The sequence below is a fragment of the Populus nigra genome, chromosome 3, assembly GCF_951802175.1.
Source record: "Populus nigra chromosome 3, ddPopNigr1.1, whole genome shotgun sequence".
Taxonomy (NCBI): Eukaryota; Viridiplantae; Streptophyta; class Magnoliopsida; order Malpighiales; family Salicaceae; genus Populus; species Populus nigra.
Window position 1 is genome coordinate 15894268 of NC_084854.1, and position 21549 is coordinate 15915816.

At 33.0% G+C, this 21549-nt stretch overlaps 3 protein-coding genes across 3 annotated transcripts; all 3 read right to left on the minus strand.

Moving 5' to 3' along the window:
* Positions 1–3376: 3376 nt before the first annotated feature.
* Positions 3377–4116, minus strand: LOC133688034 (putative invertase inhibitor). Its single transcript, XM_062107413.1, has one exon. The coding sequence runs from the start codon at positions 4060–4062 to the stop codon at positions 3502–3504; it is 561 nt and encodes a 186-aa protein (XP_061963397.1). The 5' UTR covers positions 4063–4116; the 3' UTR covers positions 3377–3501.
* Positions 4117–11643: 7527 nt separating this feature from the next.
* Positions 11644–13540, minus strand: LOC133689424 (pectinesterase 3-like). The gene is made up of 2 exons (XM_062109283.1): positions 12430–13540; positions 11644–12323 (listed from the first exon to the last, which is right to left on the minus strand). Exons 1-2 carry the CDS (start codon positions 13538–13540, stop codon positions 11644–11646), a joined length of 1791 nt encoding a protein of 596 aa, XP_061965267.1.
* A 1370-nt stretch (positions 13541–14910) lies between these two features.
* LOC133688057 (putative pectinesterase/pectinesterase inhibitor 45) lies at positions 14911–17323 on the minus strand. Its single transcript, XM_062107440.1, has 3 exons — positions 16328–17323; positions 16044–16204; positions 14911–15755 (listed from the first exon to the last, which is right to left on the minus strand). Exons 1-3 carry the CDS (start codon positions 17266–17268, stop codon positions 15070–15072), a joined length of 1788 nt encoding a protein of 595 aa, XP_061963424.1. The 5' UTR covers positions 17269–17323; the 3' UTR covers positions 14911–15069.
* Positions 17324–21549: the final 4226 nt, after the last annotated feature.

Consider the following 21549-nt stretch of genomic DNA (forward strand, 5'->3'; position numbering starts at 1 on the left):
TGTTTCTAGGATATTCTACAACTCAGAATGCTTATAAGTGTCTAGACTTATCCACTAACAAACTCTATCTCTCTCGCCATGTCCTGTTTGATGAAAGTCATAGCCCATTTCAGGCACTCACTCCTGCATCCAGCTCCTCTACTCCATCCTCTTCGGCGACTGTGCCACTCATCTGTGTACCTGTTCCACTGCAACCTTCACCAGTGATCTTGGATTGTGCTGCCATTTCTGCATCACCTTCAGGTACCGTCTCTGCTCTTCCTTTTTCTGTTGAGGAACAGTTGCCATTTAATTCTCCATGTTATAGTCCTACTGTTGTTCATCATAGTGAGACTATCACTTCCTCGCCAGTTTTGCCATTAACACCAGCTTCTTCTTCACCACTCACCGCCGATGTTGCTATCCCTGCTCATCTTTCTCCCACTGTGATTAATGTTGTTTCTCATCCTCAGCCCCAGCGAACCCATTCCATGATTACTAGGTCCTTGAATCAAATTTACAAACCCAAGCAATTTCATGTTGTTACCAAACATCCCCTCCCTAATGCTATTGAACCCAGTTGTGTGAGCCAGGCATTAGATGATTCACGGTGGTGCCAAGCCATGTCTGCAGAGCTCACGACTCTAATGCGACACAACACATGGACCTTAGTACCTCCCCCGAAACATTGTCTTCCCATCAGTTGTAAATGGGTGTTTCGAGTTAAGAGGAACGCTGATGGGATGATTGATCGCTTTAAGGCGAGACTTGTTGCCAAAAGATTCAATCAACGTCCTGGGTTAGACTACAAGGAAACATTTAGTCCGGTTGTGAAACTGGCTACTATTCGGTCTGTATTGACCATTGCTGTCACCCAAGGCTGGCAATTAAGACAACTTGATGTTAATAATGCTTTTTTGCATGGTCTGTTAAATGAAGATGTATATATGGTTCAACCTCCGGGTTTCAAAGATGATACCCATCCTCACTATGTCTGTCGCCTGAACAAAGCCATTTATGGCCTCAAACAAGCCCCACGGGCTTGGTATTCTACTCTCAGAGGTGACATTTTAGAATTTGGTTTCATGAACTCCAAAGCTGATTCCTCCTTGTTCATTTATAAGACAACATCTGTTACTTGTTACTTCTTGGTGTATGTGGATGATATGGTTATTACAAGAAATGATCCAATCTTTGTCTCATCCATCATTGACCAACTAAGCAATCGGTTCTCTATAAAAGACATGGGTCAGTTGCATTTTTTCCTGGGCATGAAGATTATTCCTACTACTACAGGTCTGTTTTTGTCAGCACAAATACATCAGGGACTTGTTAACAAAGCTGAATATGCATGGCGCAAAAGAAGTTATCACTCCATTATCCACCACTACTGTGCTCAAGCTTCTTGATGGCACATCCTCAGTTGATAGCACTGAATACATGCGTATTATTGGTGCCCTGCAATACTTATCTCTCACCCGACCTGACATTTTTTTTGCAGTTAACAAGCTGTCCCAGTTTATGCATAAGCCGACGACAACACATTTGACAGCTGCAAAATGATTGCTTCGATACTTGAAGCATACAATCTTCCATGACATTCATATTCGTAGAGACATGAACCCCAAATTCATTACATATTCTGATGCTGATTGGGCAGGTAATTGTGATGATCGAAAGTCCACTTCAGCATACATATGTTTTCTTGGTTCCAATCCTATTTCATGGAGCTCCAAAAAACAACAAGATGTGGCAAGGTCGTCCACTGAGGCTGAATATCGCGCCCTTGCCTCTGCTGCCTCTGAAACACTATGGCTTCTAGCACTTTTTACTGAACTTGGCTATTCCACCTCAGCTCCTCCACAGCTCCTCTATGACAATTTAGGTGCCACACATTTGAGTTTCAATTCAGTTCAACATTCTAGGATGAAGCACATTCAGATTGACTTGCATTTTGTTCGTGATCTTGTTCAGAAGGGTACTCTTCATGTTCATCACGTCAATACACAAGATCAACTGGCTAGCTTGTAACAGCTAGGAAATTAAAGGAAAATTGTCTATGTATGTTAACTTTGCTTTTTCAACTCTGTAACCGTTAGGCAACATATCCCTATCTTTAGCTTCCCTTGTTAAGAATAGATTGTGCAGGCTTCGTATATATAGAATACTGATCTCTGTATTAGGCGAGATTCTTGTGTGAGTAAAATAATATTCTTCTGTAAACAAAAGTTGAAATAAGCTGTGCAATAGTCTATATTCAATAGTAGAAAGACATATACTAATGAGTTTGTGTTAAGGGATCGACTTCTATTGAGTTTGAAGTTGACGATTATGAGAAGTTAGAAGAGATAATTGAATTGTAATATCAAAGCGAACAAAATAGAGTATTTTTATTCAAATGCTATTGGTATGACATCACTAATAGAGAAATCATAGTAGGTTTCCATCATGGTATGGTCGAAATTAATTCAAAGGTTAGACTCCGCAATGTGAACAATATCTTTGTTTTCATCAAGTAATGCCAACAAGTTTATTACACATACATCTTTTTTTAAAAAAAAAAAACGTTCAAGAGTTGATTGATTATTTGTAGTAAAAACCAAACTCAGGGGTCGTGTCAAAATTGTTCATTATAGAAACGATGAATTAACCATGAGAAATGATGTAAGCCAAAAAGATAAATTATATTAAAGATAAAAAATAATAGTCTATTAATAAAATATTTATAACAATCTCTAGCAATTCCTTCGTAATGTAGAGTTCTTTACCTAAAGGCTTAACCATGCTTGGCCTGTATCTTTTTCAAGAAATCGGGTCATAGAATAGAATGGTGAGTTATTTTCCTAAGCAGTCCTTTTATCGTCAGCATGCAGAACACCTGAACATAGTCGAAGCAATAGGCCTCCATAAATTGGGCAGCTCGCAGCTCGCAGCTCGTAGCTCGCAGAAAAAAAAGGGACAAGTGACCGTTGGCTCTTAATTAATCACCGAAGCATTGCCCGTAATCCGTGACTCTTTTGGCCTCAAGTTTCAGTACAAATTTTCAACAGACGAGGGACTAGTGACCGATGGCTCTTAAAGTTTCAGTACAAATTTTCAAAAATTAATAGGAAGATCATATAGATAAACAAATGAATTGCCTAAAAGTGAAACATTTCCATTGTTTGATTGAAGTAACTTTTCAATATAAATTTCAGTAATTTTTTTTCCTAAGAAACCAACTCGTCTAATGGTCTAATATAAAAACTGCAAATTAATAACAATACGTATAATCTACACATAATTATATTAAAGATAAAAAAAAATAGTCTATTAATAAAATATTTATAACAAATGTAAAATAAGATTAACAATTTATGGAATGATAATAACACTTGAAATTAACATCTTGAAGACAAACAAATGAATTGCCGTGACGATTTTCCATTACTTTATTGAAATAACTTCGAACATAAACTTCAGTAACAATTTCTTTTTCTAGAAAATAACTTCTCTAATGGTCTTATAAGAAGTGCAAAATTATTAACTTAGAAGAGTGGTAATAGAGAGAAATATACTACACAGCTTGCTAAAAGACTCGTTTTTATCTGTCAACGGAGAACCTCTGTTCATCTCCTTGAAACCCTGCTCGCAAGTATCCGAATCCGTCATTGCCGTGCTGACCAATGTGTTCATGTCATCAAAGGATCTAATCCTTAGTGCATGAATTGCCTCTTCAAGATTTTCAGTTCCCTCGATGTATTCTTCTGTGCATTCACTCAAGATACCAGAGAGTTGGGTGTCGTTACCAGCATTAGACTTCAAGACCTTAAGGTAGGCTAGAGTCTCACTTCCATGGGCTATGCTAATGTTTAGTGCAATATTGGCAAGTCCTACGAGATCTGATGTTTGGCTCCGAGGATCAGATCTCAAGGCAGACACACACATTTCGAAGTAAAGGGTGTGATTGCATGTAGCAGAGATCAAGTCACGGACTCCATCTTTTCCGGCGATTTGCAATCTTATTGAAGTGCCTAAGAAGGCTGAAGAAATTATCATGAAGACGAGAGCCAACAAAGATTGAAAGATTTTAAATGAAGCCATTGCTTTCTCTATGGGACTCTGTGCGCTTTGTAAACAAGTTCGAAACAAGACAGAGTTTATAAGTGGTTCGAAAAGAAGCTGTACCAGGCACGCGAGATTCATGCAATATAATTATACAATCTCAGGATCCAAATTCGAGATAATTTGGCCTTTTCTTATGTCTCATTTTAATGCAATTTTGTCTCGTTTCTTTTTTGTTGAACCGAAAAATCGTTTGTTATCATTATCTTTTATTTAAGATCAAGAGTATTGTTGAATTATTTTTTATTTATTAAAATAAATTATTTTCCATCAGATTTTAAGTAGTTTGTTTACATTTGAATTTGTTGGTGTGAGTTGTAATATATGGGTACATGAGAGGAATTATAGGAAGAGGGATGGAAATAATTTCTTCATAATTACAGTAACCTGATTTGTATAGCTAAACTAGAAGATTTATATATATATATATATATATATATATATATATATATATATATAAAATGACTGTGTAAAGCATGATGGATAATATACAAAGTAAATATTTTGACATAATTTAGGTATTAAAAAAAAATAATTTTTTTATAATCTTGTTTAAATTAAGTTCAAAACCTCAATAATAACATAAGAGAACAAATTAATCGTCTGGCCAATTAAACAATCTTTTCTAGTTGTCATTTCTTTGTTGCCTTCATCTGTGTGGAAAATATTGTGAAAGCTTCTAATTCTACATAATTACGGTGGCGATCATTAGAAATAAATTAATTCTGATAAACATTTGTTAAACTTTGGTCACGGCCTGCAGACAAATTATCCTAAAGAACAAAAACAAAAACAAATTGTCCTTCTGGTGGAGGGCCTTCTAATAGGGTGAGAACTTATTTACATATATATATTTTCAACCTAATTCTGTTACCAAACAGGGAATCAAGTGATATGATAGCTTAAATAATGGTCCAGCCCTACCATTAGAAAGCTGAGGCCCTGCCATTAGAAAGCTCAACCTTTCCATCAGGAAGATTAAGTCTTGCCTTCAAAAAGATCAAACCTTTCCCCTAGGAATTTTAACCCTACCATTAAAACGTTTCAGTTCTGCAAATCAGGAGGTTCATAGCATAATTCCATAGTCAAGTAAGTTGAAATAAATTTTGTAATCAATGTAGTGTTTTACATTATGTCGAGGGTAGTTGCTTCTTAATTATATTGTTTTATTTCTTTTTTATGTTGAGGGTAGTTACCTCTTAATAAAATTATTTTATTTTATTTTGAGGATAATTGGCCCTGATGAGACTGTTTTATGTAAGAAAATAAAAATGAAACTTTATTTTATGTTGTTATCTTTTTTTTTATAGACTTACTATACAAAGCAAAAAAAAAAAATGTTTACCAATGACATTATAGTATAAATATTATATAGAGAGGACAATTGTTATAACTCATTTATAACCTCTATTTTCTAACATAGTTTAAAAATACAAAAAAAAATTAAAAACATAATTTTGATGCAATTCAATCAATTTAGATCATTTTACGATTCTTGGAACTTTAAATTATTTTGTTTTGAATAACAAGTTTATATAAAAAGATCAAAAATAAATAAACAAATAAAAATGATTAGTGGGTGAAATGATAGGCATGGAAGAAAAAGAGGACTACAATAATGAAAAATAAAAAAAAATATAATAGAAGATCAAATGAGTTAATGAAATTTCAAAGATTTCATAAATTACAAGTTCAAACAAAATTAAAAATATTGTAATTTGACATGAAAATTTTAATAAATATATTTAGAGAATTACCAATTATCAATCTCAATAAACTTAATAAGAAAAGAAAGATATTCCAATTAATTGACGGATTTAATTTTCCAAGCTTTCGCAATAAATTAAGGTATTCCACTAGAGAAACACAAAACAAAAACAGACTAGGAGAGGAGAGAAAGGAAAAATTAAGCAAAATCAAAAAGAAAAAAGAAAACTCTCCCCGGCCCAGAAGAGAATATATATAAATCATCAAAACCATCAGTCTCCTAGCCGGCACCTCATCAAAACTCTTCTCCTAACAATTTATTGCTGATGAACTAGAGGAGACCATGGTAATAGACACCTCTTGAGCCTGCCCGCTGTCCTCCATTATTGATCAGAACTTTAGCATGACTGTAACGTCATTTAAACAATGACTTAGCAGCCAGGAGGCACTAATTTTTTGCCACGACATCTTGTTCTTGTCACAACAGTTGCAATGCTATAAAGTATAAACCACCCATGCTGCAGTCCTTCTCATGCTGACGAAGGTAAAGAAGGCAAAAGAAAATACCTAAAGCTTCCCCTACGCTGATCTCGTAATATGGAGGTGAACTGCGCCTTTCAGAATAGGTAGGAAGAGGAGAAGAAAGCGCATCAAATCCAGCAGGTCAAGCTTCCCAATCCCTGTCAGTGTTAGTGTGTGGGTCCACGCGCCTCGCATATGCCTCTCCTGTTTTATTATTTTTTCCAGCAGCATCGAGGTTTTTTTTTTTTACCTATAATATGGTTTAAATCACATTTTAATCTTTTTAGTTATTTAAAAAATTTTCCAACTTATAATATAAGTTTCTAACCCAGCTAGAATAACAAAAAAATATCTTTAATAGTTTTAGATATAACCCAAACAGTAAATAAAGATCTAATTTAACAAATATACAACATGTTAACCCAAATATCCAGAATCAACCCAATCAATTCATGTTGGGCCATCTTAGTTTCAGGCCTTGTAATAAATCAAATTGGTACCTCCAAAGTATTATTTGATGATGCTCACTGATTCGTAGCATTTTCCCTCTTCTTAAAAGGATTTGACTGTAAATTTTTACCTCGCTTTTATGCTCACACGCTTGTAAGAGACATATTAACATGATTTTGTGATTTTGTTCTTTTTCTTCTTAAATTGTAAAAACCAAATTGTAAATAATCAATTTTTTTTTACATGATTTTAACTTTTGTCATAACTAGGTGTTTAAATGAAAACTACAATGCAATAAGACAAGACGGAAACTAAAAGATAAAGGGATATAATCTAATTTTAGAGCATTGTTTTGATCCCAATTGATGTGAACTTTGTGGATATAAAGATCTAAAAAACCATAGTCAAATCACTAATGTGAGTCCTATGGATATAAAAATACGAAAACCCACAGTCAAATCGATCCTTCCAAAGAAAGCTAAATTCAAGCTTATGATTGAGTTTAATATAATAATAACCTATCCGAGATATCAAGGCTATAAGTAACCAACCCCCACCAACATCTATAATCAAGATGCAAACAAGAAGTATAGAAGATATCACAAATCTTGGTTAATTATTTGATAAGTCAGGATAAACATCATAAAAACAATTGATCTTTAATAAGTTCTTGAAAAAGTTTCTTGAGGAACCAAGAGTAAGAGCAGGCTCTCACATATAAGTTTTATTTTTAAACAATCAACCTATCTTTTATTAAGATATTATTTATAAAAGTTAAAGTCTTATGTCTTGAATTTTGACTTGTTTTCTAGTTTATCTTAATGTTTTGTTTACTTTGAAATATATATAAAAATCTTAACAAAACCTCACATACACTATAATAATTATTGAAATCAAAGTTCGTCATGTATATAAAAAAAACAAGTAGTTTTTGTGCTACTATGTTTTTTTTTTTTTTTAGTTTCAACCACCATGTATATATATATAAAATATTAAAAGTGCTATTATTATTTTGAGTCCTTTAAATCTTATTTCATTAATTTCTTATTTTTCTTAGTTTTTTTATTCTGTATCTTTGTATCATTTATATTTTGCTTAAACTCGTATTGATACTCACATTTTATGTATTTGTACTTTTTGCATTGATAATTTTCTATTGTTATTGCTTCTTGAGTTTTTATATTATTTGATTGTGCCATTAAGATATTAATTTTTTATTTGTTGTAAAGTAGTTCCTTAAAGAACTAAAATCTTAAGAATTAAGTGATAAATACGAAGATGAGCATATTAAAATGAAAAATAAAAAATTTATTGGAAACAATATATATATATATATATATATATAATGCCCCTAACTTATTTTTTTAGTCCTCATAATGTCAACTAAAAATGGATTACTATCACCAAACAAAATATGAATAATCTTAAATGAGGTTATTTGGCTATATAATGATAATTAAAATTGATAAATATAAATTTCACTGAAATAATGAATAAGATAACTAATTTGAAAACGAAGCGTCTAGTTTTCATTTTTATCAATCTTTTATATATATATATATATATATAAGGCTGTTTATGGGAGTTTTTCCTTAATATATTGAAATGAAACCATAATTTAATTTTTTAGTTAACAAATATAAAACTTTTTTTAAATAAATAAACTCATTAAAAAAAGAGTTTAAGTTGATAAAATTAAAATTATCAAGTAAATAATTTATCTATTAAAGATTTTAGAAATGGTATATAGGTTTATAGTGAGCATTTTTATTATTATTAGTAAAAAGAAATATTTTTTGGTCCAATTAATATCTGAAATTAACTTTTCAGCTATAAACTTATTCCACACATTTTATGCCTGTTCGCAATTACTTCTTCCACGATGAAAGACCGGAATATATACACACGAGGCTTGTAGCTCAGTGGCTTTGGCAGGCTTTGCCCTGCCTGAGTGCCCTGGTTCGAGCCCTCGTGTGTACCCAGCACATGAGGGTTTAACTGCTGTGGTCAATTCGTGTGACTTGTTCCGCCCCCGTCCCGGGTTCGACCCTCTATGTGTACGCCTGTCACCCCCGCGGTGCCTTACCTGCTCCTGGGCTTGCAGGATGTCCAGCGGGCCGTGGGGAATAGTCGTGGTGCGCGTAAGCTGACCCGGACACCCCACGTAAATAAAAAAAAAAGACCGGAATATTACAGAACTATATCTTGAAAGTGTTGGTGCTCCAGATCATAATTTTTTAGACCTGATTTGGTTCACGGTTTGAATTTTGAGTTTTGACCGGGTCATTCGGATCAATTCTTAAAAAAAAATCAAAACAATATCGTTTTAGTAAAAAAAAAATTTCAAGAGTCAACGGGTTGTAATTGGGTTTTTGATCGGGTCTTGCTGGGTCAACCTGCTAGGTCACACTAGGTTTTTCTTTTACTTTTTTTCTTCCACCTAGGCCGGGTTCCAGTTCGATCTACCAGGCTGAATCGAGTTTTAAAATTATGCTCAGATGCTAAATTCTTTATGTGCAATTTAATCAACCTTATTTTGACCAACATGGGAACTTATTTTTTTAGGTGTTTGAGATATAGGTAGAAGTTATTTTTTAAAATAAGTTTTATAAAAAATTATATTTAAATTATATTTTATTATTAATTTATAAAATTTATTTTTGATATTAATATATCAAAATAATTTAAAAATACTAAAAATAATTAATTTAAAATAATAAAAAATTTAAAAAGCATTGGACCGTAATGCTAAAGTCCCCCTTAATTTTGCTAGAGAGCATGATTAGTATTTAAATTTTTAAAAAATTGGGTTTACAAAACCATTTTGTGATTATCCAAGTGTAATATAAAAACATAACAAATCTAACCATTTCATGTAGAAAGCAAAATATGAACCTATCATTTGAGTTCTTATACGCTAGTGTATGTTGCCTTTTGAATTGGCATGATTGAGTTGGAAATTCCATCAAGAAAATTTATTTATTTATAAATAAACATGAATTTACTTGTCATAATTAAGAGGAAAAAAAAAGCAATTCAATTTTTGCATACCAAAATCCCTCACAACAACTTCTTTCAATCTATGTTAACAATGTAGAAATTAGAATCGGTAGGTTAATTTTTCTCTGTCAATAAAAATTGAAAACAAACATTTTTTTAGAAATTGTAATTTCAATGTATGATAAAACGACACCATTTAGGTTTATTGTTAAGTTTCCTACCAATAGTATTAACTAGAGGGATGATATTGCTTGAATTAGATATATTTTTTAAAAAAAAATCTCCCGTCAAGTATTATTTTATTTGTTTTCCTAAGTTGGAAAGGAAATTTTAGATATGTTTGAAATTAAAATATCAAATAGGCAAAGTTTGGGTATAGCAATTCACAATAGGCAAAGTTTTCTTTTTCACTTTTGTCCCCAAACGTTTTTTTTTTTAATTACAGCCATATATGCCTAAATTAATATTGACCAATTTATTAAGATTTGATAAGGAAAGATAAAAAATTCAATAATAGTGAATCAAAGTGTGAAATAAAGATAAATCTCACGGCTAATCTCAAATTTGTTAGAAAAAGTTTTGTTTAATCCACTTGTTATCCTTTTTCTTACTCTGTAGTGCCTTAAGTTTTTACAAATTTTGATTTTGATCCAAAGGTTCATTAATTTTCTTAACATTTCAATCTTTAAGTTTGAAAAAGAAAAGAAAAAATCGCTTGAAAACAATGAAGTAGAAAAAAAATTATTTGAAAATGAAAATTGTAAAGTAGAGAAAATGTTGGTGAATAATTATATTTTAGTGACTAAACTCACCGTATTTGATGTTAGTGGATTCTATTGAACAAGAACAGTTTGATAGTTGTGATTTTTTAGGTCGAATTCCCTTTTCATTAATTATTTTTATTAAATTAGCATTTAAAATAAAAATGATTGTTGGTGTAAAATATTTGTATATGAATCTATTTTTTATTTCTACTATGAAGATTATCTTCTTGATTTAATATTTAATTAGTATTAAACTCTTCTTATTTATCAGTTGATATATTTCTTAATTTATTTTATAAAGCATAAATAACATCTTTTTATTTCTCAACTAAAAATCAAACTTTATATTTTGTTTTAGTTTACTTTCTATGAGGTTATTATAATTTTAAACAAACATTCTTGTATTGAGTGGATGTTTGGTTTTTCGAATGTCAATTCTTTTTTATCATATAATTAAATAAAAAATAGTTTTGTAAAAAAACAAAGTTATTCAATCTAATAATGTCCATGATCCGAGTCACAGGTTTGATGAGTTAACTCGAGTCAATCCAATATATCGTTATTTTAATTTTTTAAAAGAAAAGATATCATTTTTAATTTTTTTTTTAAAATCAAACTATACTTTTATATGATATCTAGATTCCATTTGAACAAGTGAATTCGACTTATATCATAGCAACTTTCAAATAATTTAAGTACTTGAAGCGTCACCTAGACGAAGAGTGGGTTTAGAAGATTTAAAAATTAACTTATTGATTTAGATTTAACAACAATATATATAAAAAAATCACTATTTAAATATTATTTCTTTCGTTTTACTAGAACCTTCTTTTTTCTTTTTTGAAGTTTTAATAGTGAAAGTATCTTTGGATCATTTCTTATTATGAATGGAGACTGGTTTTTTTTTCAGATGGAGTCTTAAACAGATTTAGACTTGATCTAGTTTGGAGCAAATAAATGGGATTTGATTTTAAAATTCCTTTCTTTGAATTATTCATGTGCAAAAATATATTCCAAAATCATGAAATTAATTAAAACAAGCAAACAACAATGTAGGAAGTGATGAATATGAAGATGAAAACCCAGATGTCATTGAGTAGGCATCTCTTCATCTTGATCACAATGTGTCTTGAAAAAACACATTTGCTTGCACCAACCACTGCCTTCCTTGAATGAAGGGCTCCACTGTAAATTTTGCTGCCTCATCGTATGTAATATTGGGCAGAACACCAAGCCATCCTGCTCTTTTATCTATCGCTGACCCAGGCCCAAAATTTTGATACTCGGCATAAAATGTAGTGTTGGGTGGGTCCGTTTCTGGCTCCCAAGGGATCCATCCTAGGGGGTCCAGGAAATCTCCAATGTATGATTGCATGATTACGGTAGTTGCATGATCCCTCCAAGGCCTGCCAAGAAATGTGGGAACCGTCAGATTGTCAAACGGGGTCATCTGACATTGTTGGATGGAGATGCCAGTATTTTGATTTGGGTCAGTCCTACTTTGGGCAGTGATGGTGTTGTTTTGCTTTTCCATGGGCTGCCTTGGCTGTATGGTACAGTTTTGGAAGATTGCAGCTGCATTGCCGAAAATGAAATCAATGGTGCCTATAATCTGGCACTCTCGGTAGAATTGACGATTGGAATGCGTGTAGAGAGTGTCTTGATATGCATCGAAGGAGCAGCGATGAAAGATTGATTGGTCTGATGATGAGCGTACGGCTACTGCTTGTTCTTTCTGCGGTCCTGCTGTGTTCTTGAAGCCAATGTCTTTTGCAATGAATCCCCTCCCCTCAGCAACTATATGTTCATCAGAAAAACAGAAAGTAGAAAAAATTAAAGAGCAGATTGAAGTCGAAATTTAAAAATGGAGAGAAGTTCATTATTTAATTCAAAAGGAACTTACTTAAGGTACCAGATAAGAATTTGGTAACGCCATCGACATTATTTAAGCTGCCAGAGATTATGGTCTTGTTCATTCCATCACCATACATCATGACATTCCACTGTTGCTTTTCTATCTTCACATTCTCTACGTAAATACCCTCCTTTACGTATATGACAAATCTTGATTTGCTATTCTTGGGGATGGAATCCACTGCCTCTCTTATAGTCTTGAAAGCCCCACTACCATCCTTCGCTACTGTTAGATTCGGTTCAGGATTTTCCTGCTGTAGCAATCTCCTGTCACTTATGTTGACCCACGAAGGGAAGCCCATGTCAAGGTCATGATCAACTGTTAAGAGTTTGCGATGAATTGGGATGCCTAATTGATCATCAAGTATTTTCACTATATTGGACGCAATTGCCAAGCTGTTGCTAGTGAACTCATTGGAATTGGTCATAGCATATCTCACCACATCGGTTAAGATCAAGTGCTTGGCGGTGTCTTGCAGCCCAGCAATGCATGTATCTTGATCCGTGATTGCTGTGCTTAGCCGAGTTCTGATGTCGTTGATTTTAGAGGTCAAGAACACGGTCTTGTCTCCTTGGCCAACTTGTATGGATGACATGGATTCATTGACCTGATCAACGGCGTCCAGAAAGAGAATCTCACAAGCATGCAATGCAGATTGTACAAGGGAATCACTGATCTCATTCTTAAAACTATTTGAGGACATGATCCATTGAGGCAAGGAAGAAAGTTTTGTGAGCTCAATGAGTGAAACTTGGAGGGACAACAAGAATAACGTTTTAGGATCTGGGTTTGGATTGGTCTCAATAGAGGAGGCTTTAAGAGATGAAGACATGCTTGAATAGCATGAATCAGGGTACCTTGTCGCATTACACATGGCTCTGATGGACTGAGCTTCGCTAGTTTGAGATGAAGGGTTTTTGCCTTTGGATTTGTTGTCCGTTGATACAGGAGTACCTACTAATGCACAAATGATGATTGTTACCAAAACCACGGCAGAGACAACAATGACTATGAGACGTTTCCGGGCCTTCCTGCGAAATGCTTGCTCTGCTTGCTCGTCTACTTTGCTTTGGCTAGTGAAACTGTGACTTAGATCCATTACTTTTTTAAAAAAATTCCTACATGAAATCGCATTACTCTTTGAAGCTCAGGATTTTATAGTAAATAGTGGCTTCATAGTGTCAACCGAGCACTGGAAATTTCGGAGCATGTGCAAACGTTCTTGCAAGTAGACAAAGCATTATAGGGTCGGCATTGGGCAAACCAGACAATTTTTTCTTTCCTTTTTATTTTTCTCTCTGTTTGAAGACAATGTCACGGCTACATGGCATGAGCTATGGAGACAAAAAGGACGAGGACTTGGTCCCTAGTCAGATGCAGCTTCCATTTGTCTGAATTTGAAAATTTCTACAATATAGCCGGCCTTACCCAAGACAGCTTACAATCTGCTCATAATTTCACCATGCATTAATGCTATTCTTTCTTTTCTTGAATATACAATGCCAATTTTAATATATTACATGCATAAACATGGTTCCTTGTTTTTTTTTTGTTTTTTTATTAATGTAGATGTTCGGACCAGCTTGCACGTCCCTTAACTAATTTCACAAGCTTTAAAATTAACGATCACATAAATATCCAGTACAATTACTTGTTTTTTAATAACATGAAAAGCATCCTATATTGTCACGTCTCTTGCTGAAGTACATGATATCACTATTTGTAAGAAGATATCACAAAACTACTCTATTATTATTTGAAATTTAAAATAGGATATTGAGATGGAAACAGCAGCTATTATATAAGTAAGTTTGCGCTTGTTGCAATGGTTCATATCTCTCTCTTCTCGAGTCGATGAAAAGAAAAACTATCAAAATATAAGTAAAAGGATTTATTTTTTCATTGACCTATAACACTGTAAATTACTACAGTATAATGATTTTTTTTTTGCACAAAAAATTATTGAATTAATTAGTGAGGATAGTACGATATTTTCTCTAAGTTAATTAGTTATTACCATACTAAGTGAAGACAAATTAGTTTTTTATAATTTTAAAACTATTATAAAATAACTAAATTATTCTTAAAAAAAATAAATAAAAGTTCAAAGGTTTTTTTATATTTTCATTCTGATTTTTTAGTTATAATCAAGTTAACTAGAAGATAATTTAATATTTTAATAAATATAAAATATAATTAAAAAACAAAAGTGAAAAACCTTTTTCATCTTCAAATAGTTAGTAGTGGCGTTTTTCAAATGTCAAAAGTTGACTTTCATGGTGTCATAAGAAGCGGCGTACCAAGATCTTCTAGGTGGAACCCATAATAGTAAGGCGCACTAAGATTTTTTAAGTGGAACCTATAATAGTAAATAATCGAACATTCTAATTTGGTCCACTCGATGATATTCTATTTAAACAAATTTCTTAAAAAAATTGTCACATAGTTTAATTCATTGAAGAAACAAAATAACAAAAACCAAATAATTAAATAGCAATATTCTTGTCCACGTCAAATCTTCAGGCTTAGCCACTCTTCATGGAATACAGTTTTGCCATGTATAGAAAAATGGACCTTTAGTTAAAACAAACTAATGGAGTAAGGTTTAATTGAGCTTAAATTACTCTATTACAAGCCAAGGCGAACAGGGGAGCCAGTAGCACTAATCCAATCCACTTGATAGAAAGTCTCCACGGTAAATTTCATGGCCTCTTCTTTCTTAATGATATGATAGCCACGCCACTTGATCCTAGCATTTGTTTGGGCACCAATTCCTTTATTGTTGTACTCTGCATAATAAAGAGTTTTGAGCCCAAAGTCTCCCTGCCATGGTAGCCATCCATCAGGGTGAATAAAATCACCAATTGTTGAATCCATTATAACTGTTCTTGAAAATTCCTTCCAAGGCCTTCCAAGGTAACTCCTGATCTTGGTCTTCACAGGAACCAAGCCCTTGTCTGGCTCGATGCGACAATTTTGAAGAACAATTCCTGTAGTTTCATGTCCATCGATCCTACCCTGGGCTGTAACAATATTTTGTTGGTTTTCCAATGGTTTCCTGACAGTAATAAGGCAGTTCTGGAAGATAGCAGCTGCATCCCCAAAGATGAAATCAACAGTGCCGGTAATGACACAGCTTCTGTAGAATTGGCGGTGAGTTTGTGCATACAAGGTATCTTGGTATCCTTCAAAACGACAGTTGAGGAATATTGCACGATCAGCTTGGACTCTGATGGCCACAGCCTGATGTTTCTCTGGACCTGCTGTGTTTCTGAATCCCATAGCTTTGCACAAAAATCCTTCTCCTAACACCGCTGCAGAGCATATATCTCATGTTATAATCCTGGTCTCGGAGAAAGGAAGTTGGAATAGAAGTTATCAAGTTTCCAAAATTTCATTCCAATTTTTATGTCATCCTAGCTGCTAATAAGAATGAAGAGTTAAGACGTATCCCCAATGATGGCAACATTAGATACTCGTCAATTCTAAGTTTCTAACTAGCAATTTGATCTACTATGATGAATTCAGATTGTATGCTAAACCACATAATATGACAGAAAGTAGTTGTTAGGGACATAGCGTCAAAGGGATCATCAATATACCAAAAGTTGCAGTTCTGAAAGTCTGAACTCCATCAGCAAAATTTTTGTTCCCTGTAACAATGGTCTTTTGTGATCCATCACCATACATGGTGATATTTACCATCTTCTTTGTCACGGTCACGGTCTCATCGTAAATTCCTTGTTTAACAAAGATAACATACCTGCGGTGGCATGAGAAATGAAGAAAACTTGTAAAATATAAGCAACTTTTCACTTTGAACAAACTTGACGGATTGTCAATTAACGTAGTAGTTTCATACACCAACGTTGTAAAAATTGCTTACCGTCCTTCGTATTTTGCTGGCATGGCTGCCAATGCTTCGGAAATAGTTTTGAAGTCTCCACTACCATCTTTTGCCACAGTAACATCTGGTTTTGGCTTGTCTTGATTAGCACCCTTCAAGATCCTCCGATCCTCGTCACTCGTCCATCCAGGAAGGCCATCCTTGTCCAATGAGGGTGAATTGTATTCCTCAGCCAGAAGGCGACGGTTAAGTGTTCCGGAAAAGGAGAAGTTTTTCAGGAATGAAGCCAATGATGAGACCATTGCAAGGGAATTGCTGGTGAGCTCTCTGGCTGCCTTAAAGGTCTTTTCCATGTCAGATTTCAATTTCCCTTCGGGGAATCCATCAATGCAAGTTTGTTGGTAAGACATGACCGCACTCAGCCAATTGTTCAAGTCCGGGGCATTTTTAGTCAGCTTTCCTATATCATTACCAACACGGTCAATACAGTGTTTCAATTCTTCTTTTGCATCCTCAATGAGTTCTAGACAATCATCAAATGCCGCTTTCTCCCGTGGCTTGTCGAATTTGAACGAGGAGGCTTTCTTTAGAACCTGCTCTATCTCTTTATCGGCTGCTTTGATTGCTATCTTGAGAAGATCCTTGGGTTGAACTGAAGAAGGGTCCTTTCCCATCCCCTTCTCGAGGATGTTTTGGCATGTATCCTGATAAGTGGTAGCATTACATACAGTCTTGATAACCCTTGCAACATGCGAAGTCGGTTTTGCGGATTCTACAGGCTGAGATACAGTTGATGGTGATCCTCCATTGCTTCCTTGGCTGCTAATATTGTGATTAGAAACAAGGGCAAAAACTCCAGCACCAACTATAACAAAGAAGGCAATGCTTGAAACCGAACCAATGATAATTTTCTTTCTGAGTTTTTGCTGCCTTTCTAATTTTCTTCGCTCTGATAGTTGATCAAAATCTTGGAAAACCATTTTGACGATGATATGTTTTGAGGCAGAGGCCTCTCTGCCTTAGAATTCAGCCAAGGCAGAGAGATGCAAGAGATGAGGAGTGTGTGTTATTGCTATTTTTTAAACTTGCCTCGATATCCTTGGTTGCGAAACTGCAGATTATTATTGCTATGCAAATGACAGAAGGGATCTGGCCAGGAGAGTTTTAAGGTAAATCTATTCAAGACTTGGTTAATTAAGGGCTTTGCAAAAACGGGTGACAGAGATTTTGTCCCTTGTTACCGCACTTCCCTGTAATTCTGTGGCCTTCAAACTTCTTTCTCTCCTAGTTTGCGATTGCAAGGCAGCGATAATTTCAGTAACTTCTCTTCTGTATATGATCCAGCAGGGGCTTGATTATGCAGGACGAGCTTCTATTATTGTTATGATTAATGGGACTTCTCGACTATATATTACTTTCAGATTCCCTTAGTCAGGAGATCAGTTAAGCTAGCGAAGTGTCGAGTGTCCAACATGACCATGACTCTCAGTTTGGTGCCACTTTTCTTAATTTCTAATCAAATGAAAAATAATCAAATATTTCCTTATTAATTTATGCTGGAGTGAATATTATTGATTTATTATTTTTAATTTTTAAAGATAACTGCTTGTTTACTATACATAGAAAAAGCTCCTCTTTTTTTCTAACTTTATTTTGAAAAAAAGTGTAGTTTTTTTTTTTTACTTAAGATAAAATTATTGATTTATTTATAAAATATATTCAGTTCAAATTGTGTGTGTTTTTTATAAGCATGGTTTTTCAATTTGGTTTTTTCATGAAAGTTTTGATTTTATATGTTTGATATTTTATACAATCTTTACCTAACATTTATTTCTTTTCTAATACTCTTCTTTTGATTTTGAAAATAAAATTAAAAATACTAAAAAAACAATTTCGAGTGTAAATCAATAAAAAACAATAACAAAATGTTCTTAATCTTTTCTTTTATTTCTTGTCTTTTTAAAAAATATTAAAAAAATTATATGAATAAAAAATTTCAAAATTAATTTCTAAAAATATTTTGAATATAATGAATATGTGAGCACCAACCACCTAGAGTCGTCACGGGCAAGAAAAGACTTAATCTTTTTTAGCTTTCTTCCCTGATTTTGCAGTTTCAATAGAAGAGTCAAATATAGAGTCAAAACGATTTTTTTATCAAAGAAAAATCATTCCTATATATATATCTATCAAAAATTCCAAAACATTAAAATAAATTATTTACAAATTTCTTGTTTCATTAAAAGTTTCTTTCCATTAGAGCACATGTAAAAAAAAATTATATTTACACTATTTAGAAAACCATATCTCTATATAACTTTTGCTGCCTATAAAATCCTCCTTGTCAATTTATAATCCTGACTCGCTTTATGTCCTCAGGTGTGGGATTCAAAGAACCAGGATAAGATTCAATTATTGTTGTTAAAATTAAGAGTTAATTCTTAAAATTTTATAATTTCATGAGTCGATATGTATCTAATGAGCTAAATCGAACTAAAAACTCTAAATCAGTAAAATCAAATTTAACTCGTGTAAAATCAATAAAATCGATAAACTCGATTCGATTATACGAGTTTACTAAATTTGTTATATGTACCAAGTCAAGTCTAAATTTCACCTTAAAATGTTTGCTGACTAGTTTTGCGAAATTGAACATATTTTTCAAACTGTATATTAGATAAAGCTGAAATTTTATAAGGAAATATTATATACATGAAAATATATCGTGGTAAATTTTCAGGTCAAATGAAGTTAGAAAACATAATATTTCACAGGATCAAAGTTAGTAAATTAATATTGTCAAATATGTCGAACAAGACTTTCGTGTACTGTTTGGGATATATCTAGAGTTACCGGTGGAATTTTGCTTCAATTAAAGTTGGGATAGAAACTAGATATTGAAACTTTGAAACCATATATTAGAGGTCTAATAATTCATCCAAACAAAAAGGAACGACATGTTTGAAATCAGAAGTCAAATCTGCCAAGAATATGTAAAAATTGAAGATTCAGGCTACATGGAGGAATTTTAACATGAAGACTTTTTCTATTATTCTATTTTATTTATTTATAAATAATTATTTTTAATTTGAATTTTTTTTCTAACGCACTAGACATTGTTTAGGGGTTTGTTTCATTATTGAATTTATGTTAGTTAATTAATAATTTAAACTCATTAGCTTGCAACCCAAAAGGAGTCTATCAAGATTTATAGTGATGGGAATAACCAAGTTGTCACTAGAATTATGTGTAATTCATCTGTATTGAAAAATTTTGTTTTGAAACTTTTTATATCTCCATGTCATTAATTTATTGATTCATACTATTTATCTCTCTCGTTTTATTTAGATCACTTATTAATTATAATATTATTGACTCATTTTATCACATTTTAATGTAATTTAATTTCTTGACTAGAATTATCAATATATAATTATTTATAAAAATTACCTATAATTTTATAATTTTACAATCCGAGAATATATTATATTTTTCATGTCGTGTAAAAAAAATATTTTCAATAACCTTGCATCCAATGGAATTCCAGGATCAGAAACCAAATGTTGCTTAAAGCCCTCGTGAAGACCAGAATTATCTTTCTGTCGTCGGACATGGCAGGAAAGATGCAATCTTTACGAGTGTCTCCGGTGGCTTTTCGACATGGTAACTCAAGCCTGCTTGCTTTCACAAATACTTTCTGTTCAGACCCATTTGTAGAGGTGATGTCAACAATGTTTTCCTGTGATCTGTCAGATAAGCCTTTCCATCAATTTCGACCTCCCCAGCTTCTTTTTCAGAATTCCTGCGCTCCTCTTTGACATCTAATGCTTGAGGTTGTTGCCCGCATTTCTATCCATTTCATCTTCTATGACTAAACCTAACACTTGTTTGACTTGTCCTCGATCCATATTCTTCTTATAATCATCCCTCAACTGATGTTGTTGTTGTTGAAACTGTCATTTCAGCACTTCCATAGTTACAGGGCATTGATGTGGTCGTGTTTAGGCTTTGGCAGCCTCCTCGACGACCTGAACGTTTTTCTGCCTTAAATTGGTGAGAGTTTAACAGGAGACATGTAATAATAATTTAATTGTTCATATAAATTTCTTTATAATCTTCTTGTAAGACTCTACAATTAATATTTTTTTCACAATTTACCATGTTAAAATTACATATTTATCGACCATCTAGGTGGTGTTCCAATGGTACGAGCTTGAGACCAGAAGATTTGCTCCCTCTGTAGTTTCTGAACCTTATAGTTACTCATACGATGGTTACTAGATACTTATCAGTGCGAGCTATGTCATCTTCATGAATATCAAACCACCACCCTTGAGCACCGTAATTATGTTCGCATATATTGGAAAAATTCTACTTTCTAATTATAAGAAAAATCTAATGATATTTAATAGAAAAGAATTAGAGTCATAGAAATATTACTAATTCTTTAATAAACTAATTGCCTAAAAAGAGGCTAACAAATCCTAGAAAATCTTATAAATTAAATAAACAGTATAATAAAAATAATTTAGCTTAGAATAAAAAAAATTGAGTTAGTTCCATGTCACAATGTGACACGCCATTCTCTTGTATTAAAGGATTCGAATGTATACTAGAGAGCTATATCATATTTTGGGTTTTTCTTTTTCTTTTTCTTTTTAATTTAATCCTGGACATAGCCATTTGCTTCTTTTTTACAAGCAAGCTGGCAATACAAAGCAATGATTAATTTGTTCGAAAAGGTGGACGCAATGCTTATTATTATATCCTTTTTAAATGATGAAAACTGGATTTCATATGTAGAAATCACTCATCGACAAGGATCAACTTGAATACCTTCAACCATCACCTGTTTTCTTTCTTGCCTCTAATTTGATTGGTTCGAGTGGAGGGCTCTGTCTCTTCACTGGGCAACCCAGCATCCATTTTGGTGCCCTATTGAAGGGAGAGAGAGTTCTTTGAAGGGGTAATAGAATGAGTGTCCAGGCAATATGAATTTTTTTTATATTGTAATTAAATTTGGTTTAGCAGATAAACCTTTAAATTTTCAATCTTATTCATTTCCTACCTTAGGCTTCATATGAAATCATCTTGGGAATTGTACTAACATAATTCAGTTAACTTTATAGGACTAAAAATAACTTGAATAACTAGTAAAAATATAATTTGACTTTACAAAAAAATTCGAGATGATATCTTTGTTTAAATATTGAGATGGCGATATATTGAATTGATTCGTGTTTCATAGTTTATATCACCAA